Source organism: Lithobates pipiens, unplaced genomic scaffold (genome assembly GCF_037356315.1).
Source record: "Lithobates pipiens isolate NorthernLeopardFrog02 unplaced genomic scaffold, aLitPip1_a1.2 Scaffold_16, whole genome shotgun sequence".
NCBI lineage: Eukaryota > Metazoa > Chordata > Amphibia > Anura > Ranidae > Lithobates > Lithobates pipiens.
In genome coordinates, this window is record NW_027507748.1 from 116,755,244 (window position 1) to 116,780,398 (window position 25,155).

At 44.9% G+C, this 25,155-nt stretch overlaps 1 protein-coding gene across 3 annotated transcripts in view; it reads right to left on the minus strand.

Moving 5' to 3' along the window:
• The window catches only part of SSH2 (slingshot protein phosphatase 2), a 317,108-nt gene that overhangs the window by 84,928 nt on the left and 207,025 nt on the right, over positions 1–25,155 (minus strand). The window contains exon 1 of one of the 3 annotated variants that reach the window (XM_077480334.1): positions 3,379–3,782. The exons of the other annotated variants lie outside the window; for them this stretch is intronic. Within the exon in view, the coding sequence (XP_077336460.1) occupies positions 3,379–3,524 (146 nt within the window). The 5' untranslated portion in view covers positions 3,525–3,782. Of the gene's footprint in view, positions 1–3,378; positions 3,783–25,155 lie in introns of those variants that run through there. 3 annotated transcript variants of the gene reach the window in all.

Below are 25,155 nucleotides of genomic sequence, written 5' to 3' on the forward strand. Positions count from 1 at the left end.
CACTGGACGTTAAAATAACATTGTAAAAAACGCCAGTCGCTTTGCAGTGATTTTTTAAGCGCTTTTGCGATAACATTTTTGATGCATTGAAAAAAAAGCTAAAAAACGCTGGTGAGACGCGTTTTTCAGTGTTTTTTGACGTTGGTGCTGGAAAACTCCTCTCAGAACCCACTTTTTTTTTTTTTAAAGCCGAAACACAGCCCAGCCAAAAACCACTCAAAGGGCTGTGTGTACATGGACACATAGGATAACATGATGGGGAGTTTATATTTAGTTGACTGTAGAAAAAAGAAAAATCCGAAGCCAAAAACGTCTGCTGTAAAAATGTCCAAAAACTTTCAGTGTGCATGAGGCCTTCGGAGCGGTGTATACTTGTATTGCAGGACTTTTTTAGCGTCCTTCCAGCACACCACGCCAGTGTGACAGCACTCGGGCTTTCACACTGGAGTGAAAGGAGAGCCCTGTAAAGTGCCTCAATGTGAAAGCAGCCATAGGCCTCGTTCACACGGGGTGTGCCAATGTGAACCCTGGTCCAGGGCTGTTTACCTGAATGGGGATGCACAGGTGTTCATGCATCCCATTGATGTCTATTGGGATGCAGCGGCTGCACGGACACAGCCACTACTCCCACTTTGACATCTGTGTGGATGCGAAGGTGTGTGTTGGGGGTCACACAGCACAACATTTTACCAGTCAATGCAACACAGAAGGTAAGGATCCCTCTCTAAAACACATAGGTACACGCTGTAAAACAGAGAACAAAACAATCGTGTTTACCGGGCTGCTTGCCTTTGATGTTCAGAAGCAAGATGTTCTTTGTTTACATCAGGATTAGAAATCGGAGTTCAAGGCAAACATCCAAAGTCAATTAGCACAGCAATAAGTGTAATTGTAATAAGTACACATTGTAACCATTTCCAAGAAACACACTTGCCCATCATCATTACCTATCAATGCCGCGCAGAACTAAAAAGGCAAAAAAAAAAATTTCCCCCATTTTGGATGGAGTAATGGGGGTTAGAGTCAGTTTTTCTTTTTGCAATCTGTGTCCCATTTGGGGAAATTTCCCTTCACTTCCTGTCCCATAGCCAAAACAGGAAATGAGAGGAAACCCCTCCAAAGTGAGAGAATCCCAGGCTGTCCCCAGATCTAGTGCCCCTCACAGGAAGATATCCACTTTATTCTGGTTACAGCCCAAAATGTGGGATGTGGGACACAGTAATAAAAACCTGACAGGTGTTGTAACCCCTCTCCACTCCATCCCAAATGTAAAATGTTTTGCCTTCAGTTATATTTGCATTCTCAGTAATTAAACATTTATTCCACATATAATATAGACAGCATGTAGGAGATCTGACCTCCTTGTACAGTAGATAGAGATTTACTTGTGAGCACATGCAGGCCATTCATTATTGTAAAGAGACTTCTGTTGTATGGACGGACGGAACAAGTAAGCCCATTCAGTCCATTTTTGCATCAATAGGCGCCTATGGCAAGATTCCCTGAAGTGGGCATGAAGACCTCTAGAGGACCCATTGTCCCAAGTATGAAGCTATTTTTCCCCCGGGGGACAGGCTCCCTGGGATGTCACATTAAAAAGGGAGGGGAACTAGAAAAAAAAAAAAAGACTAAATTGTAGATAATGTATGAAAGAAGCCGTCATTTGGGACAGACATGATTATCCCTCGCAGCACTGCCCTTGGTAATTACAGTTTATTACTACAGACTGCAGCCAGCACCTAACAAGCTGCTATTCCATGCCCGACCACTAGTCTGCCATGAAAAATCTGCAACAAAGACCTGCAGAAAGGATACAGAGAAGTTATAGAAGCTGAAAACTCAAAGGGGGTTTTCATTAAAACAGACAGAGAATATTCGAATAGAACAGGCAAGGACTTCTAAGGACCGACACCTGCCATATTTACCATCAATAGTTTAGATCTTTGCAGACACAAGTACTAATGCTTGATCCATGTAAGGCGACTTGGTACCACCTGCCGTACAGCAAAAGATGGCAAAGTCACTAAAACGGACCACAGACGGCGCAATCCGCTCACTGGGAGGCCCAGATACATTCCACAGAGCGATCATTCCATTAAATGCTTGCTGGAAACATTTCAGCCCAACAGCAGCTACATCCATTGACTAAAACAAAAGCATTCAAGCCTAAAAACCATAAAAAAAAAAGAAAAAAAAGAAAAAAAAAAAAAAAAATCGCACATGAAGGACAATGGATTTTATACAAAAGACTCTGCCAAAAATGCAATAAAAACACAGGTACCTTTTAAGTGTTTTTGGTGCATTTCCATTGATGTCTATGGGGCCAAAGTGGCACCTTTCCAAAAACAACAGAAGAGAGAATAATGGAATCCCAATTGTTGTACAGTGCAAAAGCAAACGCAGGAGAAAACGCACCGGGGTGAACATGTTCTCATGCGCTTGCTGCTGCACCGCATTACAATGGAAAGGACATTAGACCCGCTGTACACTAGACTTCCCTCAGAGTCGCATGACAATAGAAATCGCATTACTCTCAATGGCGCCTGCAGCACATTCCTTGCCCTACAGACTTCAGTATGAATGCTGGGAAAACGCATGCAAGTGCGTTTTTGGCAGAGTTTTGTGTATAAAATCCAGTCATCTTATCCTACAAAAAAAAAGCATCAGCATGAAAAATACGTAAAGTTGCTCTACAAAAATGCATTGAAGAACGCAGCATTATGCAGCAGCACCAGTGTGCACTTAAAGCTGGCCCTGAGTGATCACTCACTGGGAATGTGGATGAGGACACAGTGATCTGTAGTGACCCCGGCATGTACTCACATCTGGTGGATGGCGTTTTGGAAGAGGACATATAGGAGGGGGAGGTGCCCTATAGTTATGTTTTGGGGGGGGGGGGGGGGGGTGATGTGTAGTACATACATCTGGTGGATGGTGTTCTGAGAGATGACAGGTATAGTGGTGGTGGAGGGGATTTGTAGTATACATTGGGGGGAGGTGATCTGTAGTACACACATCTGGTGGATGGTGTTCTGAGAGATGACAGGTATAGTGGTGGTGGAGGGGATTTGTAGTATACATTGGGGGGAGGTGATCTGTAGTACACACATCTGGTGGATGGTGTTCTGAGAGATGACAGGTATAGTGGTGGAGGGGATTTGTAGTATACAGTGGGGGAGGTGATCTGTAGTACTCGCATATGGTGGATGGTTATCTGGGAGATGACAAGTATAGTGGTGGCGGAGGTGATCTATAGTATACAGTGGGGGGAGGTGATCTGTAGTAAACAGGGGGGACGGGGGTGATCTGTAGTACACAGTGGGGGAGGGAGGTGATCTGTAGTAAACAGGGGGGAGGAAGGTGATCTGTAGTACTCACATCTGGTTGATGGTGTTCTGGGAGATGACGGCGTTCTCGGAGAAGTGGGGGATCATCTTGGCCCCGCAGCACACACACAGGTGTCCAGCCCTCCGGTCCCGGGACAAGGTGCTCAGAGTCATCGTTTCCCGGCCACACCGGCACATAAGCTCACCGGCGCCCTGGAGCTCCCGGCTCCCCGCACATCCACCTCCTGTTTGGGACGATGAAACTTTCCGCGGCTCCCGGTGTCTGATCTCCGGCACACGGCGATGTTGCTTTACAAGGGCCGGACGGAGCCCCAGCAAAGCCCCCGGAGAAGTCACATGTCAGCCGGAGCCCCGATCTTCTTCATACTCACTGAGCCTCTGGCTTCCTGCTGGCCCGGCTAACAGCTGGCGGCTCTCACACATGCGCAGTCCGTGAACTCCATCCCCGCCTCCGGTGCCTTTGATTAGCGCCTAGTGGAGGAGCGTCCTGACCGCGTGCACCATGAGGCACGCCCCCTTATTATCCGACTCCACCCCAACCAATCAGCATCCAGTGCGGCAACGGAGACTTCACAGCAGGTGTCATGCACTGTGTCCTCACCCCACCGATCACCCGTCCTGCCCCTTGGCATCAAGTCATCTACAGGCCTCCAAAATTCAGGCATTAATATGAAACTCAAGTCACACTTATTCCGGAGAAAGGCAGAGTTATATCACATCAGGTTTTTTTTTAGGGTTTTTGTTAGGGAAATTTCCCTTCACTTCCTGTTCTATATGTAAAACAGGAAGCAAGGGGGGGGGGGGGCAAGAACCAGTGTCCCCATTGAAATATCCCCCCTCTATTAGGGCTCCTTGCAGTAATAAACACATTTGAGCCGACTTGTTACCGCTCCCCCTTGGGCTGCAAAGAGAACGACTTAGGCAATACATACATGTGCTGAGACGTTTTATCCTCAGGTGGACACAACTGCGTGCTGAATGAGACCCGCGATCAGGGCTACACAAGCAGCAATCGCACCGATTCGGACGCTGCCATTGCCAAATCACATCAATGTGAACCAGGGCTAAGGCCTTGTGTACATGAGGGCATTGGACATGAGTGGAAGGCGCAGGAGCACCATTCATCCTCACTGCCTGGAAGGCCTCATTCACACGGGATGATTACACGCGTGTCCTGTGTTTTACCAGCACTGAGACGCAAAGGTGTTGCATGCATCCATGTTCCAGCAGGACCATTGTTGTGTCCATGCAGACACTGTGTCCCAACAGACAACAATGGGACCACCAGGATAAGGATACACAAAACACCTGTACATCCCTGTGCCGGTAAAGCACAGCCCAACACAGGACACGCATGTAATCACCCCACATGAATGAGGCCCAAAAGGAGGAGAGTTGATGCGACTGGACGATGCATTGGGTGGTAAGTACCCAGAGACAAACACTTGGCATAAAGTCTGCATTCTGAGTATTCACCCATAGGGTACCCACTGGACTAATATTTGTAGCACTCAAAGCACCGTCCAATCACAGCAGCTTTCAGCCTCTCAGACCCCGTTTACACCTAGCGATCGGCATGATTCTGCCTTCAATTCCAAATCGCACTAAAATCATGGCAAAACATGTTTGCAAGCCACACATTCCTAATGGCACCCCAGGGGCAGTACGATTTTGCCAAACGACAGAAATCGCAGCAAGACCCATGAAAATCAGGCAAAGCTAGCCACCCAAAAAGGTAAATAAGCTTCTTTTGTGAGACAAAATGCACATACAGTAGGGCAGCCCATTCACATTAATAGGCTGCCCGATGGGCGACACATGGAGATGCGGGTAAATTGCCCCCCAAATAATCACAAGTTGGGGACGTGCATTCCTGCTACACATAGTGTGAATGGGGCCTCAGTTTTACAGGCTGCCTGGCAGTGGGGCTGAGTGATCCCGCTGTGCCCGCCACTCATACCTGAAAACCATAGTCGCATGTATGAAAACTAAACACCCCGTGTACAGGAGGCCCTATGGGGCACAGTTAGCAATAAAAGCCTGACAGCTGATCTAATCCCTCTCCACTCCAAAACATAACAAGAGTTTTGCCTTTTAGTCATACTGTAGAAAATGTTTACACTAGTGGCCACCAATGCCGCACCTCTGAAAAGCGATTTGCATTTATAGGTGTTAAACAGCAGGGAGGCGATATGTAGCCTCCTCACTACCCGTTTGAACCCTGTAAATGCCACATCACCTGCCTGCAATATATGCATGTTACAGAGGCGTTGCAGAGTGCCCTCATTTACTTGAATAGGTCATGTTTAGCAGCAGTACTGCCCCTGAATGTGAGAGGGGATTGTTTTTCCGTGGCATGTGTGCTCCCCTGACCAATGCCTTTGCAGTTTAAAGGGAGCAGGAAAAACAAGGCTCAACCCCATGTCTAAATCAGCCCTTAAGCTGGCCATACACTTTGAATTCTGGCAGGTGTCCGATGAACCAACTGAAATTTGTTTTGTGGGTGACCCTGTCACCACCATCCTATGACCGAAAAATTGAAGGAGCTGGGTGGAAGATTGCTGGCCAATCAGATGCAGCCACTGTTCGGGTATTCCGACAGCCACTGGTGCCTGTAACAATACAATAGCCCATCTGTGCATACTATGGATGGAGGATTTTTTATTTTTTGTTTAGCCCACCCATCTCAAGTCTTGATGTGTAAAATGTCCAGCGGTTTCCTGCAGCTGGGAAGCCTTGGCACTGCGTATAGCTGCCAATATAAGTGAATGGCTGTATGTAGCGGGCTGCCTGTATATGCAATTACCTGCACATGCTTTTTCAAGTCCCCCCCCCCCCCCCCCGAACACAAAAGTGGCTCACTATTTTTATTGTCTGGACATGTTAGTGCAGTGATGGTGGTGTTGGAACTACATTTCCCATGATGCTCATGCACTCTGCAGTGTAGTTGAGCATCATGGGAAATGTAGTTCCAAAACATCTGGGGTGCCAAGGTTTGACATCACTGTTAGTGCATTGCAACCAATGCATTGAAATGTAACAGTGCAAATGGGCCCTAAAGCAAGAATGGTGTCCACTCCCAGACAGGCATATGCTAATGCACTATCACACTGCAATACAGAAATAGAAGACATGTCGGGACATGTAGGTAGGTTGCAGGGGGTGCAGTCTGCTCAGGGGCCCCAGAGATCTAACCTTTCATAAATAACTTTTGTGTGTTGGCGTGGGGTGGGGGACAAAAGGACAAGCTGACAATGCATGTGATGATGGCACAATATAAGGCGCTTTCCTATAGAAAATAAATTCAGCGCTGAACCGAGAAAACCGCCAATCTCTGCACTGCATGTGAACAAGCCCTTGTACATGGTAAAGAATGTGTCCATGGTCTTGCAGCACTAGAAGACTAATCTTGCTGATAAGAGTATATAAACAAACGCGTTCAAATAAACACGTTAAGGTCTTAATGAAGTTTTCCCATCATTTACTGGCAGGAAGGAAGTGAGGATTTCTAAATATAATGCTCAAAATGTAAACTAGAGGTAACAGCCTGAGCTAACCTCAACTTGCTGATAAGATCATCATGGCTGCTTTGATTTCCTCATTGGCAATAACAGATAATATTGTAACATTTCTAACAAGCCACATAATCAAAGCATTAACACTGTATCTTTGAAGGGATTGCCTGGATTAGGTAAACCAACAGGTTTTATTTACAGCAGAATCCACAAGACTATACTTAAAGGATACATGCATCTTTACCTGCCTCCCTCCCCAACCTAACCCACCCATCCACAGATGCATACTTGGAGCTGGGCGTATATTATACAATTTTCTTATTTCATTTCCTTTAGATTTACCTTCAACTACGTGGTGCAAGGGCCTGCCTGATTGCATACAAATCCAAAGTGTTTAGGTGTGACCTCATATTATATGTTTTGGTAAGGCCCCTTTCACACGGGCGCCTCTGTGCAATAGATTCCAGCTTGCTTGGATCACTTTGCTGATCAGGCAGATGACAGGTCCTGTCTGCTCGGCTGTGCAGAGAGGACACGGACACAGTCCATGCTCTCCTCTATGGGGAAATCAGGTGGAAACAGCTCGCCTGCCTGTTGTCATCAAAATGGATGGAATATAGGACTACCATCCCTCTGGATTTTGTGCACAGGATCGAATTGGATAGCGGTGGGGGTCAGCGGACATCCACCGCTCCATAGGGGAGACTGCAAGGTCCAATCAGGCCCCCTTGAAAAACGGACAGGTGGACTTGATCAGATAGACCATTTGAAAGGGCCCTAAATTTAAAGGAAAATTGGACAATAAAATTGTATAATGTAAGCCCAGCCTTACCACCATCTGATGGTTGCGGTTCCGCTACTATTTACATCCAGCGCTTCAAGTTTTCATGGTCCTGGTCATACCTGGGCATTATAGCCTCAAGACATGGAGGAAATCTATGGAGGACTTATACATAGGTGCAGTTAGGATAGTGAAGACTCGCACTACTGGAACTGAAACATTTGTCAGGACCGCAGTTATCAGATAAAGGTAAGTATAGATTTGTAAAGAGGGAGGGTGGGTTAAAGGGCAAAAGGATAGATTCACTCTTTTAAAGGTTAACTATCCTTTTAGGCTGGCCATAGACTGTTCGAATCTTGACCGATTCAGCAGGAACTGGCCGAGATTCAAACCATGTATGGGCAGGCTGAATGTACCAAGTTGATAGATTGATCAAATTAGGTACCACCCACGTCCCGAATCTTCCACGAGATCATTGCTAGTAGCTGGCATATCACCGTCTTCTCCAGGCAGGAACGACTATGTCATTGGAAACGTATTCAGGACCATGCACACTCACCCCACATGACAATTGGTCAGATTCGGCAACTGACCACATTGGAATAAGCAGGGCGAAATAGTGCAAGTTTCCTCTTTAGGCATCCTGCACACTGGGCGTTTAGCCTCCATGCATGAGATCCCAGTGCTTTGGTGTGGGCAGAAGGCATAGGCAAACTTTTCAGCCCGGCTGGCGGTAGCCTGGATGGTGCACCACACAGTCTGCATTCCAGACATTCATCCCTAGGTACATACTGTCCTAAACGTTAGTCCACCTAGATCCCTGTCCAGCCACAGCAACATTCAGCCTCCCTAAAGTTTACAGGCTGTGGGAAGCCGGAAGCCTGTGTGTTTATCCTGCACCAAAACCCTGGGATCTCATGCACCGGTGCTAAATGCTGAGTGTGCATGTGGCCCTAATTGGAAGCACTGTATTCTTATGAACGCCGAAAGCAGATCTAGACATGCTTGCTAGTTTGCCCAGTTTATATTAAACAAGCTGTCAAGTTTCCAAGGCTTTGCAATACATTGAAGCCAAACTCCAGCCAAAACTTTCTTAGAATGGAAAGAACTTCCATCAGAGGCCAATTTCTTTAAAGGGAATTCCAGGTATGATATACATAGTTACACTGGTGCAGCTTGGTAATGATGTCTACTTCTATGATTTCCAGCATTCAGGAGCATAACCAGGTATGGTATATACATAATTACATTTGTCAAGCTGGACCAATGTAACCATGTATAAAATATCCATACTTTGAGCTCATCTTTAGGTGTCCTCAATATGTGAGATCTTCACTCAGTTTCTATACACTCAATGGGTCAGTAAGTATGCAGTATCTCTTTATCAAGACACAGAGCAATCAAAAATTGACAGATTGTAAAGCTGTGGGCCCTGTGGGCTGAACGGGGAAAAAAAAAAAAATCACCTGATTTGGCTATTCATGCTAAACAGCATGGTGGATAGTGCCAGCTATTTTATTTATATAACCAGGACCTGTGGCTGTCAGAATTCCTAATTGGTGCCTGCATTGGACTGGATGCAGGAGCTGTCTTGCTGGAAATTTTTTGGTTGGCTCCTTTGATAAATGTTTACTTTGAACCAGGTGGTGGCACAACTGGGCTACCTATGGAACAAATGTCCAGTTCAGCAGAAGTTGGAAAAATCTGATCCATGTATGCCCAGATTGAAGGATAGGTACACCTTTCAGAACATGTTACACCCATAATTCGGGAGCAACATACTCTGGAACTGCTCTCCCCCCACCCCCAATCCTCCCCTTCCTGCCATCAAATTTTGAAAATAGCGTGGCCGTGCAGGGCTCTGCCCACATAGCTGCGTCAATCATTCACAGTGAACTGTGAGTGAGAGAACTACAAGTACCACCATCCATTGTGGCTGACGACTTACAGTTCTGAATTAAATGGACTGAGGACACAGATGAGTGCTCTTGTAGTTCATTCACAATCTTGCAGCTTCTAAACAGTATTGAAAGTACGGGCCGAAAGCTGCAGGGCTTGTCTGCACAATCCTGGCATTGCACCCCTGATCCATTGATCACGGGTGCAATATTTTGTCTGGAGTTGGCCTTGTCGGGGTGGGGGGTTGGCACATGTTCATGATACTGGTTAAGCAACACCAGACACTGGTCAGAAATCGCTATATGGCTCCAAACATGAGAGTTTGCTGTGTCACCTTGCAGGCAGCGGCACTCCATGTCTAATCCTTAAGTCATTCATTGCTGCTGCTGGGCAGGATATGCCCCAGAGTACCAAAGACATCTTGTGCCCAAGGCCCATACGGAGAATGTTATTAATACATTTATAATCAGGAACTTACGGCTATATAGAATAATAAAGAAACAAAAGCTATTTTTTCCAATGTTCTAAATTAATTTGCAAATATACAAAAAATAACGTTCTGTAGGATATATTTATAGCATCCTTTATGCAGTGACTCAAAACAGCATTATAATCATTAGGCATAGGCAGCATTAAACAGAATTATTTAAAAACCCCTAAGTCTACTTAGAGGCTTTCATCCCCATTCTATTCAGTAATACAGAACGTGCACACTGTGCAGTGTTTTCAATCAACAGACACAGTAGGTTTTTAAATGACGTCATGTAGTAGCTGGTATGCTCTGATTTTAATATCACCATCTGGAATCTGCACTGGATTTCTAAAGCCTCGGATCATACTGTTTAGTTTTACAATATATCCTGGTTAGCTATGAAACAAATAAGAAATCGTTATATAAAAAAAATGACTAGCATAAAACAAAGTAATTCACGCTGTGCAGCCAAAGGTGGCTTTAATAGCATGCCTTGACTAAACACATTTATAAAGTTATATAATGGTTGTTGCAAATTAAAATGAAGTGTCTTTGTAAGAGAAATATTTAAAGAACCAAACCTAAACCACACTTTCATTTTGGGTCAAAGGTGGATACAGGTGGTATCTGTTGGGTAAAAAAAAAGAATAAATAATAATAATAATAATAATAAAAAGTTACCATTTTAGCAAATATTTTATGGTCCAGCACTATAAAGTTGAAGTGACGATTCTCTACCCATTGCCTTTGCTGCTTCATATCAGTTAAAGTAGCATCACCATTGACTTCACCAGGAAATTCCATGGAATACAAAATAACACACTTGGTTTAATGACTTTCCTGGAAGCACAGATCACCATTGTTGGCTCCCACACCTTTGTTACAGAGGAGATCGAGTATCCCTTGAGCTCAAATCTATTGGAAAATCAGCTCTGAACTCTCCATGTCATTCCCCACCCAGCAGCACATGTTGACAAAGCCAAATGTTATTGGCTACATATAGGGGCATTGACTTCAACACCCTGACCTTTGTTTAGGTGTGCTCCAGGATAGGGAATGACTTAACCCAGCCATAGACTGTTCGAATCTCAGAACAGTTCAGTAGGAACAGGTTTAAGATTCGAACCATGTGTGGGCAGGCCGATTGTACCACAGTTGATCAATTAACTGGGAGTTCAACCAGCCTGCCGGATTTTTGATGCGATTATTGCCAACAGCTATAGCTACTAGCAATAATCACCGTGTGTTCTCCCCGCCAGGATGACTCCCCCTGACTGAGAACACAATAGCTCAGTGGGGGGATTCCCCCATCATGGACTGTGTTGATGGGGGAAATTGAGTGATTTTCTTTTTGTCTATCTTTGGCCAGCTTTAGCCTGCAGCTGATTAGACTTAAAGAGGAAGTAAAGGCTTCCTCTTTAATTGTACCTACAGGTAAGCCTATAGTAAGGCTTACCTGTAGGCAGTGGCGTAACTAGAACCTTCAGGGCCCTGATGCAAGAAACCATGAAGGGCCCCCCTGAACCCCAGCCAGGGCCCTTCCCTCCGAGTCCGGCAATGGAACTCCAGGGCATGGTCACAGGTATGACCTTTGTGAGCCCTGTAGTTCCACCACTGGCATCAAAGTTTTTTTTTTATTATTTTTTTTTTATTTTTTTATTTTTTTTTTAGGTGCCCCATTGGGGGACTGTCCCTCGGCAGGATGGAGTCCCATCCACAGAAGAGATGAGGTCCTTTTCTCCAGGGCAGATGAAGTTACTGCCCCCAGGTGAGAAGGGGTCCCTGTCCCCAGGGGAGATGGGGATCCCTGTCCCCACGTGAGACGGGGCCCCTGTCCCCAGGGGGAGATTGAGGGGGTATGTAATGGTGTGTAGGGGATGGGGTCCTCTCACTCACCATGACCAAGCTGCAGGCCACGCACTCATCAATGTTGGCCTGGGCTCCATCCAGTGTGCTGGAGGGCGATCAGCATATCTCCCAGAAAGACCTTTCATCATCTGTGTATGACGGGGGAGGAGGGGGGCTGGCAGACAAGCCTGCAGTGTCCTCCGGGGGGCTCTCATAGGGCTGCACTGCATCAGTGTGCTTAAAGTTTGTTTACCCGGGAGAAGTATGCAGTGCAGTGTGGGCCGGACTCGGGGGAGGGTGGGGCTGGGGAGAACAGACAACATACTGAGCGGCAATGCATGGAGCAGGAGAGAGGTACTCTGAGGAGCCGGCCGAAGGACACAGGTCATGCAGGGAATGCACAACTAAAGAGCAGCCAGTGCAATAGTCGAGCATGGAGCTCTGCTAGTCACCCTCCAACTCCAGTCACCCGTGTGCATGGTGCACTGGTACCCCTAGCTGCCTATGCTGTTGCCGGCCATATGTAGAGGGGGCTGCATGGGCCCCCTGCAGCACAGGGCCCAGTTGCGGTCGCGACTGCTGCACCCCCCTATAGTTACGCCCCTGCCTGTAGGTACTGTAAATATATCCTAAACCTGCACAATTTAGGAGATATTTACTATATACACTGCCGCCGACGTCATCGGCATGTGCACACTGAAGGAACGACCCGTTTGTGCTGCTTCTTCAGGGCCTCTGCCGTGATTCACGGCAACTGAGTGCATGCGCGGGAGTGACGTCATTGCAGCTCTGGTCAATCACAGGGCAGGAGCCCACGAACCCGGAAGTGACTCCGGGAAAGATGCCGGCCGTGCCAGCAAGGTTCTAAGGGAAGTATTTCATAATGAGCTAGTATGCGATACATACGCCCTTTTGACAAAAATCAGACGCTCGTTTGGGCAAAAATCGTACCGTGTGTACGAGGCTTTAGTCTGTGTCCTTGCACGCAAAGGTGTTTATAGACTGAACAAAAAATCCAGTGCATTCAGGAGAGGGCTGTTTTGCTGCAAAAAAAAATCCCAAAAAGCAGATGCATCTAAATACTCTTAAGGGCTAGGACTGTTTAGCGATTGAGCATTTATTCATTGGTATATCATTGGGTATCATTGGAATAGGTTCATATTCTGGCCAATAGAATAAACGCCCAGACATGTGGCACGTCTAAGGCTAGGTTCATACTATTGCGAACTGGAATGTGGTTTTCTCCACATCCAACTCGCATTTCAGGAGATTGTGACCGGCTCTCTATGGAGTCGGTCCACACATTTCCGGAGCAGCTCTGGTGCAAATTGCACAAGTGCCCCCGGTGCCTCTGCACGGAGAATTGAACAAATTAACATCGCCGATGGCTCGGTTCTCACAGCTCTCTGCTATGCTCTTCCACGCTCACTGGAGCACTGAGCTGTGGAGCGCAGGGTGTGGCCGTCTCAAGCTCTCAGAGTCTTGCTGAGAGGACGAGACGGGTGTCAGTCCAGGCACCTGGGGGATCAAGATTTCTATTGTCGGGATGAGGCGGTGCCTGGACCGATTTCTGTGACTTCAGTCCGCTCTCTGCTGAAAACAGGTCATAGGAGTGCAAAACATTTTGCACTCCTGTGACCAATAGGAGAAGCCCAGGCAAATGAGCTTAGGCTGGACTTCTCCTTTAAGCCTAGTACACACGGGCCAAATGTTGGGTGGGGTTTCTATTGAACCAGCCGCCATTCGGCCCGTGTGTGCAGCAGCCGATCTGACTGAAGCATCGGATTGTTAGTACAGTGGCTCCAACCTGGGCTGTCTGTTTTTTTCTGTTAAACCCAGAAAAAAAACAAATAGTTTATACGAGGTTTTAAACGAAAGCAGCCCATAGATAATTCCTTTTTCTTTACTTTCACCATGGGTGGATTTTCTCCCGAAATGCTATTGTGTTGCTATAGGTAGCCTCCCCGATGGGCAGAACACGGCGATTACTGCTGGCAGCTATAGACACCGGCAGTAATTGCATGTAAAGAATTATGACTGGCTGGTTGTTCCGAAGTGGATTTATGGATTGACTTGAGTATAACCAGCCGGCTCGTTGATGGCTAGAATCTGGAAATTCGGCTGGTTCAGCAGGGACCCATTTTGATCCACGTATAGCCGGGCTTATTGCACGCCACAAAGAAGAAAGGGGAGGGACACAATTGGCCCAAAAATACTAGTTATGACTGGCATGACAAACGTTTAAGATTTGTTACTGGTAAATGCATATACATGTCTTAAATAAGCATACTTCCCAACATGATTAAAATAACTTTTCTTTTAATTAGACATGGCTGGTCTTTTCTGCAAAATAAGTGCTTTTATCTTAAGCACAACTTCCACATTTGACTGTAAGCTCTTGTAGGCAGTCTGTTACATCACCAATAAAAAAAAAAAAAGAAGTATGCTTTGTTGTTTTCCCCCCTATTATACTTACCTAAGTGGATGCAGTATGGGACCGATGCTGAATCTGTCCCCTGGCGTCTCTACACTGAGAACTGAGCGATCGAACATCACAGATGGCTCGATTCTCACAGATCCCAGAGAGGAGAGCTGCTGACTGTCAATCAGCAGCTCTGTCTGCTCCTCCACACTCACCGGAGTGCTGAGCTGTGGAGTGGCGGAGCGGCCGTCTCGAGCTCTCATGGGCTTGCCGAGAACCTGAGACAGGCATCAGTCCAGGGACCTGGCGGATCCAGACTGTCGGGATGACACAGTGCCTGGACTGATTCCAGTGACGTCAGCAGAGAGTAGACTTCAGACCGCTCTCCACTGAAAATCAGTCACAGGAGTGCAAGACAAATTGCACGCCTGTAACCACAGGAGAAGCCCAGCCAAACAAGCTCAGGCTGGACTTCTCCTTTAAATGTCCTCTCTGTAAACTATCCATTAAACTGTAGAAAGGCGACACACTATGGGCTGGAGGTAGAAAAGAACCGTTGATGGAGCCTCCAAGAGAAATAAATTGTCAAATGTTGATCCTACCCAAAAGTGAACCATTATAGGCCTACTAATGTACAGCAGGGGCAGATTATCTATGGTATGTACTTCTGCCACATAATGATTTATGGTCACATGAGTTGAACATAGAGCCCATTCCAGGTAAAGACTGATGTGTTGGAAGTGCTGAAGGAAGACGACTGCCTGCACATCAACAGTATTATTAGCTGGCTTGGGTAACTTTCCATCACACGATCAACAGCTGACACAACATCCAAGAAGAGCAGTTATTCAGAACTCTTAGGAAATATGGGCCAGCAGCACTTTGTGCAGTACACAATGTCTACTTTTTATGACTATGAATGATATGAGACGTTTTGGAAAAAAAATAAAAAATGCGCTCCCAAATATATTTGTAAAAGCTTCCAAGAACTCACAGTGGGTTGGAAAGGACTTCCCGTCAGTAAGAACAGCAATAAAACAGTACGTAGCAGTAGGTGTGGTGGTATGCTCCTCACATCCTCTGATATTGATGTACAATCACCATATTCACAATAGCACCCGCTAATGCACACACGGGGAAAAAGATTTATTAACACCGCCGCACGGAAAGCCAGGGCAGGACTGGAATCATGCTACATTTTATATTGAAGGTTTAGTATGAGATATAGTAAAGGAGTTCCATGATCACAGCATACACTTTCAATTTAGAACATCAGCATTACAAACAATCCAATATAAGCTTACAAGAAAAATCTTTCATGTTGTGAGTTCTGCCTGCCTGTTGGTCATCTTTCCACAGCTCCCTGGATTCTCTGCATGCTTTGCAGCTTCTCCTCTGCCGTCTACTTTCAGCCTAGGTTCACACTGATGCAGTGCGGGGGACCACGTGATTCAGACAGGAATCGCACCACGTTCCTGTTCAAATCACATGCGATTCTTTCCAGTGTGATTTGAGCCCAATCATTTTGTATGGCTCAAATCGCACCACACCCACACTTCCCCCGCCCCCCCCCCCCCCCCCCCCCCACACAGGTGTTGATACCCATGCAATCCGATTCAGCCAAACTGCATTTTAGGAACTGTTTTTGGGGCGACGTTATAACATTGAGACCCCCAAAGGTTCGCATGAACAGAGTGCGATTGTTATGCGGTGTGGGAAATGCACAGAAATCGCTGGGAATCCTGCACTGCATCAGTGTGAACCAACCAGGGCTCAATTTCTAAGGACTACATATCCCATGGTACTTTGCTGCCTGCAAACACTAATTCCTGTACTGACTCCACCTCCTGAAACTCCTCCACTCAACACCTCTGTAGTTCAGAAGGCAGGCTCTGTGCAATGTGTGACACAGCAGTGCCTACTCACAGGACATAGTGAACATGTGCTACAGAGTTTAAGAACGTAAATGTGTGGGGATCTTCACAAAGGAAGTTTACAAACTTACTGGGAAATGCAGGCAGATACCCATCCATCATGCCATACCATCGGGGAGGCGTGTGATTGGCCCCAATTTTATTCTGCAACAGGACAACGACCCCAAACCTACAGCTGTCATTAAGAACTATTTTCAGTGTAAATGATTACAAAGTCTTGGAAGTGATGGTTTGGCCCCCACAGAGCCCTGATCAACATCAAGTCTGTCTGGGATTACCTAAAGATTTTTGAACAACCTACCTGTTACGTTCTTTCAAAACTGTGTGCAAGTGTACCTGGAAGAATGAATGCTGGCTTGAAGGCAAAAAGGTGGTCACATCAAATATTCATTTGATTTCTCTTCTGTTCATTTAGTTTCCATTTTCATAAAGAAAAACAACAAACATGTTACACTTACCTTCTCCGTGCAAGGATTTTGCACTGAGCAGCCACAAACCTCCTCTTCTGAAGTGCCCTGCTGGCGCTCCTGGCTCCACCCCTTCATCGGGTGCCCCCAAGCAGAGCCGCTTTCTATGAAGGCACCTGTGCAGATGCGCTCCCGAGTCACACTGCTGCGTCCATTGACACAGACAGCAGGACTTGGCACCGCCCCCCGCGTCACTGAATTTTATTGACAGCTAAAGGCTCCTGCTGCTATCAAACTATCCAATGAGGGCAGCAGCTGGGACCACTGGGCTCGTGAACATCGCTGGAACAGATCTGGCTCAGGTAAGAAAAAAGGGGCGCTCTGGGGGCAGCTGCCGCAAAGAAGGTTTTTCACCTTAAAGTGGTTGTAAACCCTTACAAACCACTTTTACCTACAGGTAAGCCTAGATTAAGGCTTACCTGTAGGTCCAAGAAATATCTCCTAAACCTATATGGTTTAGGAGATATTTGCCCGAAAACAGGCACCGTAGACAGCGGCGCGCAGGTGCACTGAGCGTGGCATTCTCAACGACGGAGCTGCCGCGCGTGTCGGCTCCCGTGCGCATGCGTGGGAGCGACGTCATCGCGGCTTCGCCGAATGACAGCGGCAGAGCTGCGAGACCCCACCGAGAAGATGGATGCGGCGGACTACAGGGGACAGCGGTGACTTTGCTGGCTCCTGTGTCAGGTAAGTGACACAATGTACTACTATGCAAAGCATAGTAGTACATTATGCTTTGCCTTTGCAGGGAATGAAAGAGGAAGTAAACTCATCAGGGTTTACTTCCTCTTTAATGCATAGCTGAAAAACCTTGAGACTTTACAATTACTTTAATTGATACAAAATAAACTATTAACACTTCTATTTCTGAAAGCATTCTTCATTTATAGCATTTTTTTTTCCACACCTGCCTAAAACATTTGTATTTTAAGTGCACACCTATAGTGTCAGGGGCGTGTCTTACTTTAGCGCAATGCTATTCTGACCTGAGAAATGCAAGAACAGCGCAGTTTTACCTCCACACTTTGGTGTAAATATGACTTTTACAGTGAATTGAAGCAAAAAGGTTCCACCCCGGTGACATTTCACTTTGTTTTCTTGTACTCAATTCTGACACTGTAGAATTCATAGATCCTTCACCCTGGAGCTGTAATGTGCCTTTCCAAGAATAAGCACCCAAGATCAAAAAAGTAGAAGCGGAATGCAATGCTGAGGGTCTCAATAAAGACAACTTGTTCTTATAAAGAACAGAACAGATTAGAAATATTATGGCTCGTGCAACCAGGGTGTAATAAACGCAATTTTCAGATCTGGGTGGCGTGTCTTTTTTTTTATTTAAAAAAAAAAAAAAAACTCTGTATCAGCCAATGGATCTATGTGCATAGCTCTAATCTAGAGCAGTATTCTTTAAAAAAAAAAAAAAAAAAAAAAAAAAAGCTCAAATTCTGCCTCTTCAAGCATCTTTCGGTGCAGAAATGCATGTTTTTGCAGCTTTTGTTAGGCATTTTTCAACTAAAAGTTGTAGAGTGCTGCCAACGAGGGGCAGAGAGCTGCTGTTTGAGCAGAAAAGGAACAAAATGCTTGGGGGAAAAAAAAATAAAATAAAACCTCTAGAAAAAAAGTCGTACTTTACAGGCATTTTCATTGAAGTCTATGGAGACAAAAATGCTAAATTCTGCCTGAAAAGTAGCTCATGTACTCTTTTGAACTACAGGGATTTTGCTACAAGTGACAGATGTGAACAAGGGATACTGAACTATAGGTTTTTGATGGCCAAGCGCTTTTTGAGCTTGAAGCTACAAAACACTCAAGTGTGAACGGGGACTTTTTTTTTGAGTTTTTGCAGCTTTTGTCAGGCATTTTTCAACTGAAAGGTGTGGAGTGCTGATGAAAAAGGGGCAGAAAACTTGCCAAACACTTTGAGAAAAGCTCATGTCGATTTTTGAATCACAGATGGAATCGCTGTTATTCTGCCCTATGATTTCAAAACACGCTGTGAAAATGTCCAATCGCACATCAGCCTGTTCAGACGGCATTCATTTCAATGGCACCTAAAAAAGCGATATGATTCTGCTGCAATTGTCACGCGACCAATCGTGCAAACTAAATCGCACTACGCATGTCGCTCCCCCAAAAAAAGGTTCCAGAACTTTTTTGGGAGACACGCGTCACGCGGTTTGGTTTGAAATGAATGGCACCTGAACACACTCGTGTCTCTTGACAATTTATGAGCGCATTTTGAAATTGTGGGCAGAATCGCGATGATTATACCCACAATTCAAAATGAATGTGTGAATGGAGCCACAGGCATTTCCATGAGGGTCTATGGGGAGAAAAATGCTCAATTCGGCCTGAACAATTGCTCATGTAACAGGAGGCTCAGATGTGAACAAGGGTTGTTGAAAACAATAGGTTTTTGCTTGTTGAGGGTTTTCGAGCTTCAAGCCACAAAATGCTCAAGTGTGAATGGATGAGTATTTTGGTGTAAATTATTCCTATACATTTGTAAATGTAAATAAAAAAGTGTGTACATACAGACGCAAATATTTGTATTCCAGTGAAGCTGGAGGAGTGGATTTGGAGTTATATGCCTCTAAATGCAGTATGTATACAGTATAAATAACAGATGTATGCCACATAAACACGCATAAAACGCAAGTCGTTTATGTGCCATTACATGGATTTTTGATGCTGGATGTTTTCGCAAGTCTCCGCCAGCAAGATCCAGCGAAGGTGCGAGTATTTTTTTTATTATGCCCATGTGCACGAGCCCTTAAAGTATATTTTAAGGTGAAATTTTTGTTTTGGATAGACTCAGCAAAGTTGGCAAGTTTTACTACTGTGTCCCTGCAGGGGAGATTTACTCCTCGATTTGTCCTGGTGACCATAAAGTGGAGGGAAAGCGGCAAGGGAAAATCTTACAATTAGTATAACTGTTTCTTGGAGAACTCCAGATTTTCTTCACTTTGGAGACATTTTCTCCCATTTCCTGTTGCATCTGCAGGGCAGGAAATAAAGGGAAATCTCTGATTGGGACACCAGCAGCAAAAAAAAAACCAAAAACTTATAGGGGTATTACCTCTGCCCTACTCTAGCTAAAATATCATTTATTTAGCTTTATACACAATTTAATAAGAAAGCAAGGATTGTTTGTACTCCTAATTAGAGTCACAAAGGAGGAGATTTACTAAAGCCTGGTACACACTGCAGTTTTTTTTTTCATGCAACTAAAGAAAACCGACAGCTTTGGTTGGGAGCCACTGTACTAACAATGCAAGGTTAGTCCAGCGATCTCCCCCACTAAGCTGTTGTGTTATGACACCCCCGGCCAGAAGACTACGATCAGCGCTCTCTGTCAATTGAATAATCAGGAGTTGGTCGAATGCTGGTATTCAAGCATGCATGGCTGCCTTCTGTCGGACAGATCGACATACACACAGGCAGAATGTCAGCCAGTATTTTTTGTACTGGCAAAATGTCTTCCAACATTCTGCCCGTGTTTATGGGGCTTACGACTCTCTTCACACAGACGCCTCTATGTAGTGGATTCGGCTTGTTGAGTGGGGATTGCTCTGCTGATGACAGGTCAGCGTCTGCTCCGCTGTGAAGAACGATTTGTATGGAAACAGACTGCCTGTCCAATCCGATGGACGGATAGAAAATAGGACCACCATCCATCTGTTTTTTTTGTGGCAGGATCGGATGGCGGCACTTCATTAGGGAGACTGGAGGGTCCGATCAGGTCCGCCTAAAATAAAAAACTGATAGGTGGACCTGATCGGATAGCCCGTGTAAAAGGGCCCTAAGACTGGTGCACACAGAATCCGATGCAGTTGTGCATACTGTAGTAACCAATCAGCTTCTAATTTCAGCTTGTTCAATTAAGTTTTGCCAATAAAACCTTAAAACTGATTGGTTGTTGTGCACAGCTGCAACAAATTCTGTGTGCGCCCCATTTAGTACATCCCCCCCTAAGTGCCAGTGACCTTGGGGTGCATAACATGTTTTTTTTTTAATTAAGCGGCCATGCAAACCTAAATCCAAAAGTGATTATTTTTGTGTAGGTCAATTCTAATAATTCATCAACAGACCATTGCCCTATAATACAAGGTATACAAAGAGGCTAAATAAAAAACAAAAAAAACAAAAAACAAAACGGGGTGTTTGGAATGGTTTTCCAAAGCCTGTCAAACGCGCAACTACCACCAGGTAATAAGGGGGTGAATCAAGTTAAACAGCTCACTAGACACTCTGGCAATTTGGAGCATCACACTGCGCCAATCTGAACATTGCACACAACATTCCAATTGCGCTAGGCATACACTTTAATGGCTTCCTCAAAGCAGAAGCAACAGCACCACATCCCAAATGCTGTCTGTATGACCACACATGCTAGATTTTCTATTTACTGCAAAGCCTAAATAAAGCCTTCTACAAGATTGGGAAAATGGTGCACCCTTTGGCTTTAATACATTATGAATCACCAAAATAAAACAAATATGCAGATTAGGACTCACACTTCATTGAGGTGTGCTTATTCTGGGTCAGTAGCAGCATAGTGGCTAAGTGGCTAGCACTTCCACCTTGCAGCACCAGGGTCATCCGTTCCACTTCCAACCACGGCACCACCTGCCCCGAGTTTGCATTTTCTTCCAGGGCCTGTGTGGATTTTCTCCGGGTATTCTGGTTTCCTCCCACACTCCAAAGACATGCTGGTAGTCAATTGGCTCCTGTCTAAATAGGCCCTAGTATGTGTATGTATGAATGTGAGTCTAGGGACCTTAGATTGTAAGTTCCTTGAGGGCAGGTACTGATGTGACATATACTGTATAAAGAGCTGTGTAAATTGATGGCACTATGTAAGTACCTGTAATAATAAATAATAATGACTCAAAGCCAGAGACAGCCAAGCAACAAGCATTTATCACCAATAGCAGCCAGGCTGCTCCCTCTCATCACCAATGTTTAGCAGATGTAAATCAGGGGGTATTATAGGACACCTGCCACAGACGGGAGCCCTAGGATTTGGCAATGGGGCACTAGATTTTCTAGTTTGGTCTCTACGTGGATGAAAACAGAAATAAGATAATATGATACGATTTATTGGCCAATTCAATGCTTGGAAACTTAAAGCTTTGGCAACACATTTGAGTTTTTGAGGCACGATACTCATCTTCAGGGATACAGATTACAGTATGCTTCGGGTGAATGAGGAATCAAGTGTGTAAGCGACAACTGCTAATCCACGACATGATATACAATAACAATGTTATACATTTTTACTTGTTTGCTCATCATCCACCAGTGGAAATTTCCAGCTCTGACCCTAGGCCTCACTTGAACTACAAACTGTCAAAACTTCTGTGACAGAGAGATGTTCTCATGATCTTTGTTCAACGCCTACCGAGCCATATGTTGCTGTATAAATGACACTGTAGCCCTCGGGCAGTTCAGCAACCAGCTAGCCCTATTCAAGTAACACAAGACGATACAACTTTCCAAATGATCATAATACAGGTAAGTTCCTGCAAAATAAGATTCACAAGACATAGGGTAGTTTATCAGTCCTGTTCAAAGGATTCTGTAATTCTTATTGCATTTTTGAAATGGTTCACAGGTCTCAGTAAATCTCTCCCCGTTTCTGTAAATACGGGGTGAAGATCCACAGAGAAGACACAACTGCCCTATGGTATAGGATTTTTGTTTTTTTACGTGACTGCTACATTTAAACATCTGGTAATACACAGCATATGGATCCATTTTAGCAATTTAATTCTATAATGATGCAGGGGCTGTTATGTCATAAGTCCCTGGTGAGCTGAATACTGCTTTAGCCTACAAAATCAAAAGATATAAAATTAAAAAAAATATATATATATATATATATATATATATATATATATATATATATATATATATATATATATATATATATATATATATATATATATATATATATGAAATACAATTGAAAACTCACAACGCATTTCAGGGGTGTAAACACTCCATCTTTAGCAGCTGATGAATGGAGAGTGCCGACAAATTATATCAAACCTACACTGCTCCTGGATTACCTCCCCCCACCACTCTTTGGTGCCATTTTTAAAAAACCCATGCTTGTGCAGATGTGTTCACATCTTCTCCAGGCATATCAGAGCTGGAGTAGCCCAGAGGGTGGATTTCTACGCATGTGCACAAATGCTTCCAGCTTCTGGTGGATGGGCAATATAATGCCCAGCTGCATTTGTGCAAATGGGTAGAAATCCACAAAGTTGCAGCTAAGTAACCCACTGCCTCCTGTAATATAACAATCCCAGCAGGCAGTGAGGTCCCCCCCCCCCCACACACTCTTGAGATATGTCGTAGGTCCCAGGAGACGGAGCAACCCTTCACAAGGTGCAGTAGGCAGCAAGCTGTAAAGCCGCAAGGAGTCACAGTCGGCTGTCCACAGTTAAAGCGGAGTTCCAGCCAAAAGTGGAACTTTCGCTTATTTGATTCCTCCCCTCCTCGGATGCCACATTTGGCACCTTTCGGGGGGGGGGGGGGGGACGACTTGTTTTTGACAGGTCCCTGTCCCCACTTCCAGGAGACGCAGCCACTGCGGTGTCCCTCAGAAGTTCAGCCCCCCTCCTCCTTCCTCTGCTGCCGGGCCAATCAGAAAGCACAGCGCGCTATGAGCAATAGGGAACCAGCCGTGAAGCCTTTTGGTTTCCCTTAGTGGAGATGGCGGTGAGAGCACCCGACAGTCGATCCGAAGATCAGCTGGGGTGCCGACATCACGGGCTCCCTGGACAGGTAATTGTCCATATAGTAAATGTCAGCAGCTACAGTATTTGTAGCTGTTGACTTTTAACCCCCCCCCCCCCACACACACACACACACACACACAATTAAGTGTGTGCGTTTTTAAAATTCAGCAGATACAGCATTTGTAGCTGCTGATTTTTCCACTATTGTTTAGAGGGTGAAGCTCCTTTAAGTAGAGGACACCTTCAGCAATAAAAACCATGTCAAAACAATCAGATACAAGCAGGTTTTATGCAAATTTTTTCATTCCTCCTAAGTTAGGCTAGGTTCACACTTGTGCATCTGCATTTTCAAGGGCTCCCATCGAAGTCCAAGGGCATTACATAGGTTCGCAGAAGCCCCATAGACAATTAGATTTGTCTTGCTGTGCACTTTTGCATGTTTCACAAAGCTCAATGGTACTTGTGTGAACAGGAACCCAAGCTTGGTCCTGCCCTTTCTACCTCCCTACCTGCAAATTATTTTGGTGGGTATCCTTAAGGCACCCACAGATCATTTGCATTTCAGCTAATACCTGCTAAATGAACAGGCAGCCTTTAGTGCCGTTAGGAGATGCTGGTCTTCAAGCATCAAAACGGGTTCTCTATTGGTTTGAGTGCATGATTTTATTTTCAGTGACTGCTCAAACCGTGAAGAAGGGGGGGGGGAGAAATTTCCCCCCCCCCCCCCAAATGCACTGGTGTTGGCCAAATGCATTGATTGGATCAGATATACTTGGCCATTAAATGTTTCAAAAAGTCCTTAAGCGAGATGAATATTTGTACCAGGTGCTCTTCTGAATACATCAAAAGATGCCAAGTCGAGCCATGGGTGGCCCTGTTGGCAGACCTTTTGGTAAAAGAGCCGGGTGGAAATTTTTAAGTTGAACATATTGAAGTACTTTCAAACATTTGTCAAACCATCATATGCACTGGGAATTTTCCTACAAATGTAGGAAAAAATGTAAAAAAACAAATGTAAATAAACAAACTGCTACTGTATGGCTAGCATAACCCTCCCACAGATTGGATTCTTGGGGGCAGTCACTGGAGAGGCCAAAAACTTTGTATGATTGTTTTTTTCCCCCCAATATGCCTGCATTGGAGGGGTCTACAACCTGCTTTCCCAACCCAGAGGCTAAAAATGAATGGTCCCCTGATGGGACAGTGTTTAGGGACTAGGTAGAAATTACCATCTGGACATTAACTAGGCATGCCCACGCAATGCAAAAAGGCACTGTGGTCCACCGTCTTGTGATCGCTTACAACAAAAAATTCCTAAATATCCTTCCTATCCTTCTACATGCTTTTCTAAGTTGATCAAATAAGTGAACATGTGAAAAGGAAAGATTAGACCACAGGTAGCTTTACCTGAAAAGCTGTGCAAATAAAGGATCAAGGACAGTACTGTACTCAACTATGCCATTTCAAGTTCACCAATATAGCTATGGCCACACTATATTTGAAATGCAATAAAATTATATTAGAGGTAAAGTAAAAAAAAATAACAATTTAAATATTATGGTTTGTTTTACAATATCAATAATTCTGTTCCAAAATGTTGATAATCATTATTGTAGTAGAAATTATAAACGTGCCTGCATTTTCTGGCAGATGTTTAAATAACGTCTGCAAATAGAAGTTGAAACATATAAAATATAAAACAGTTTATAAAATTCATACTG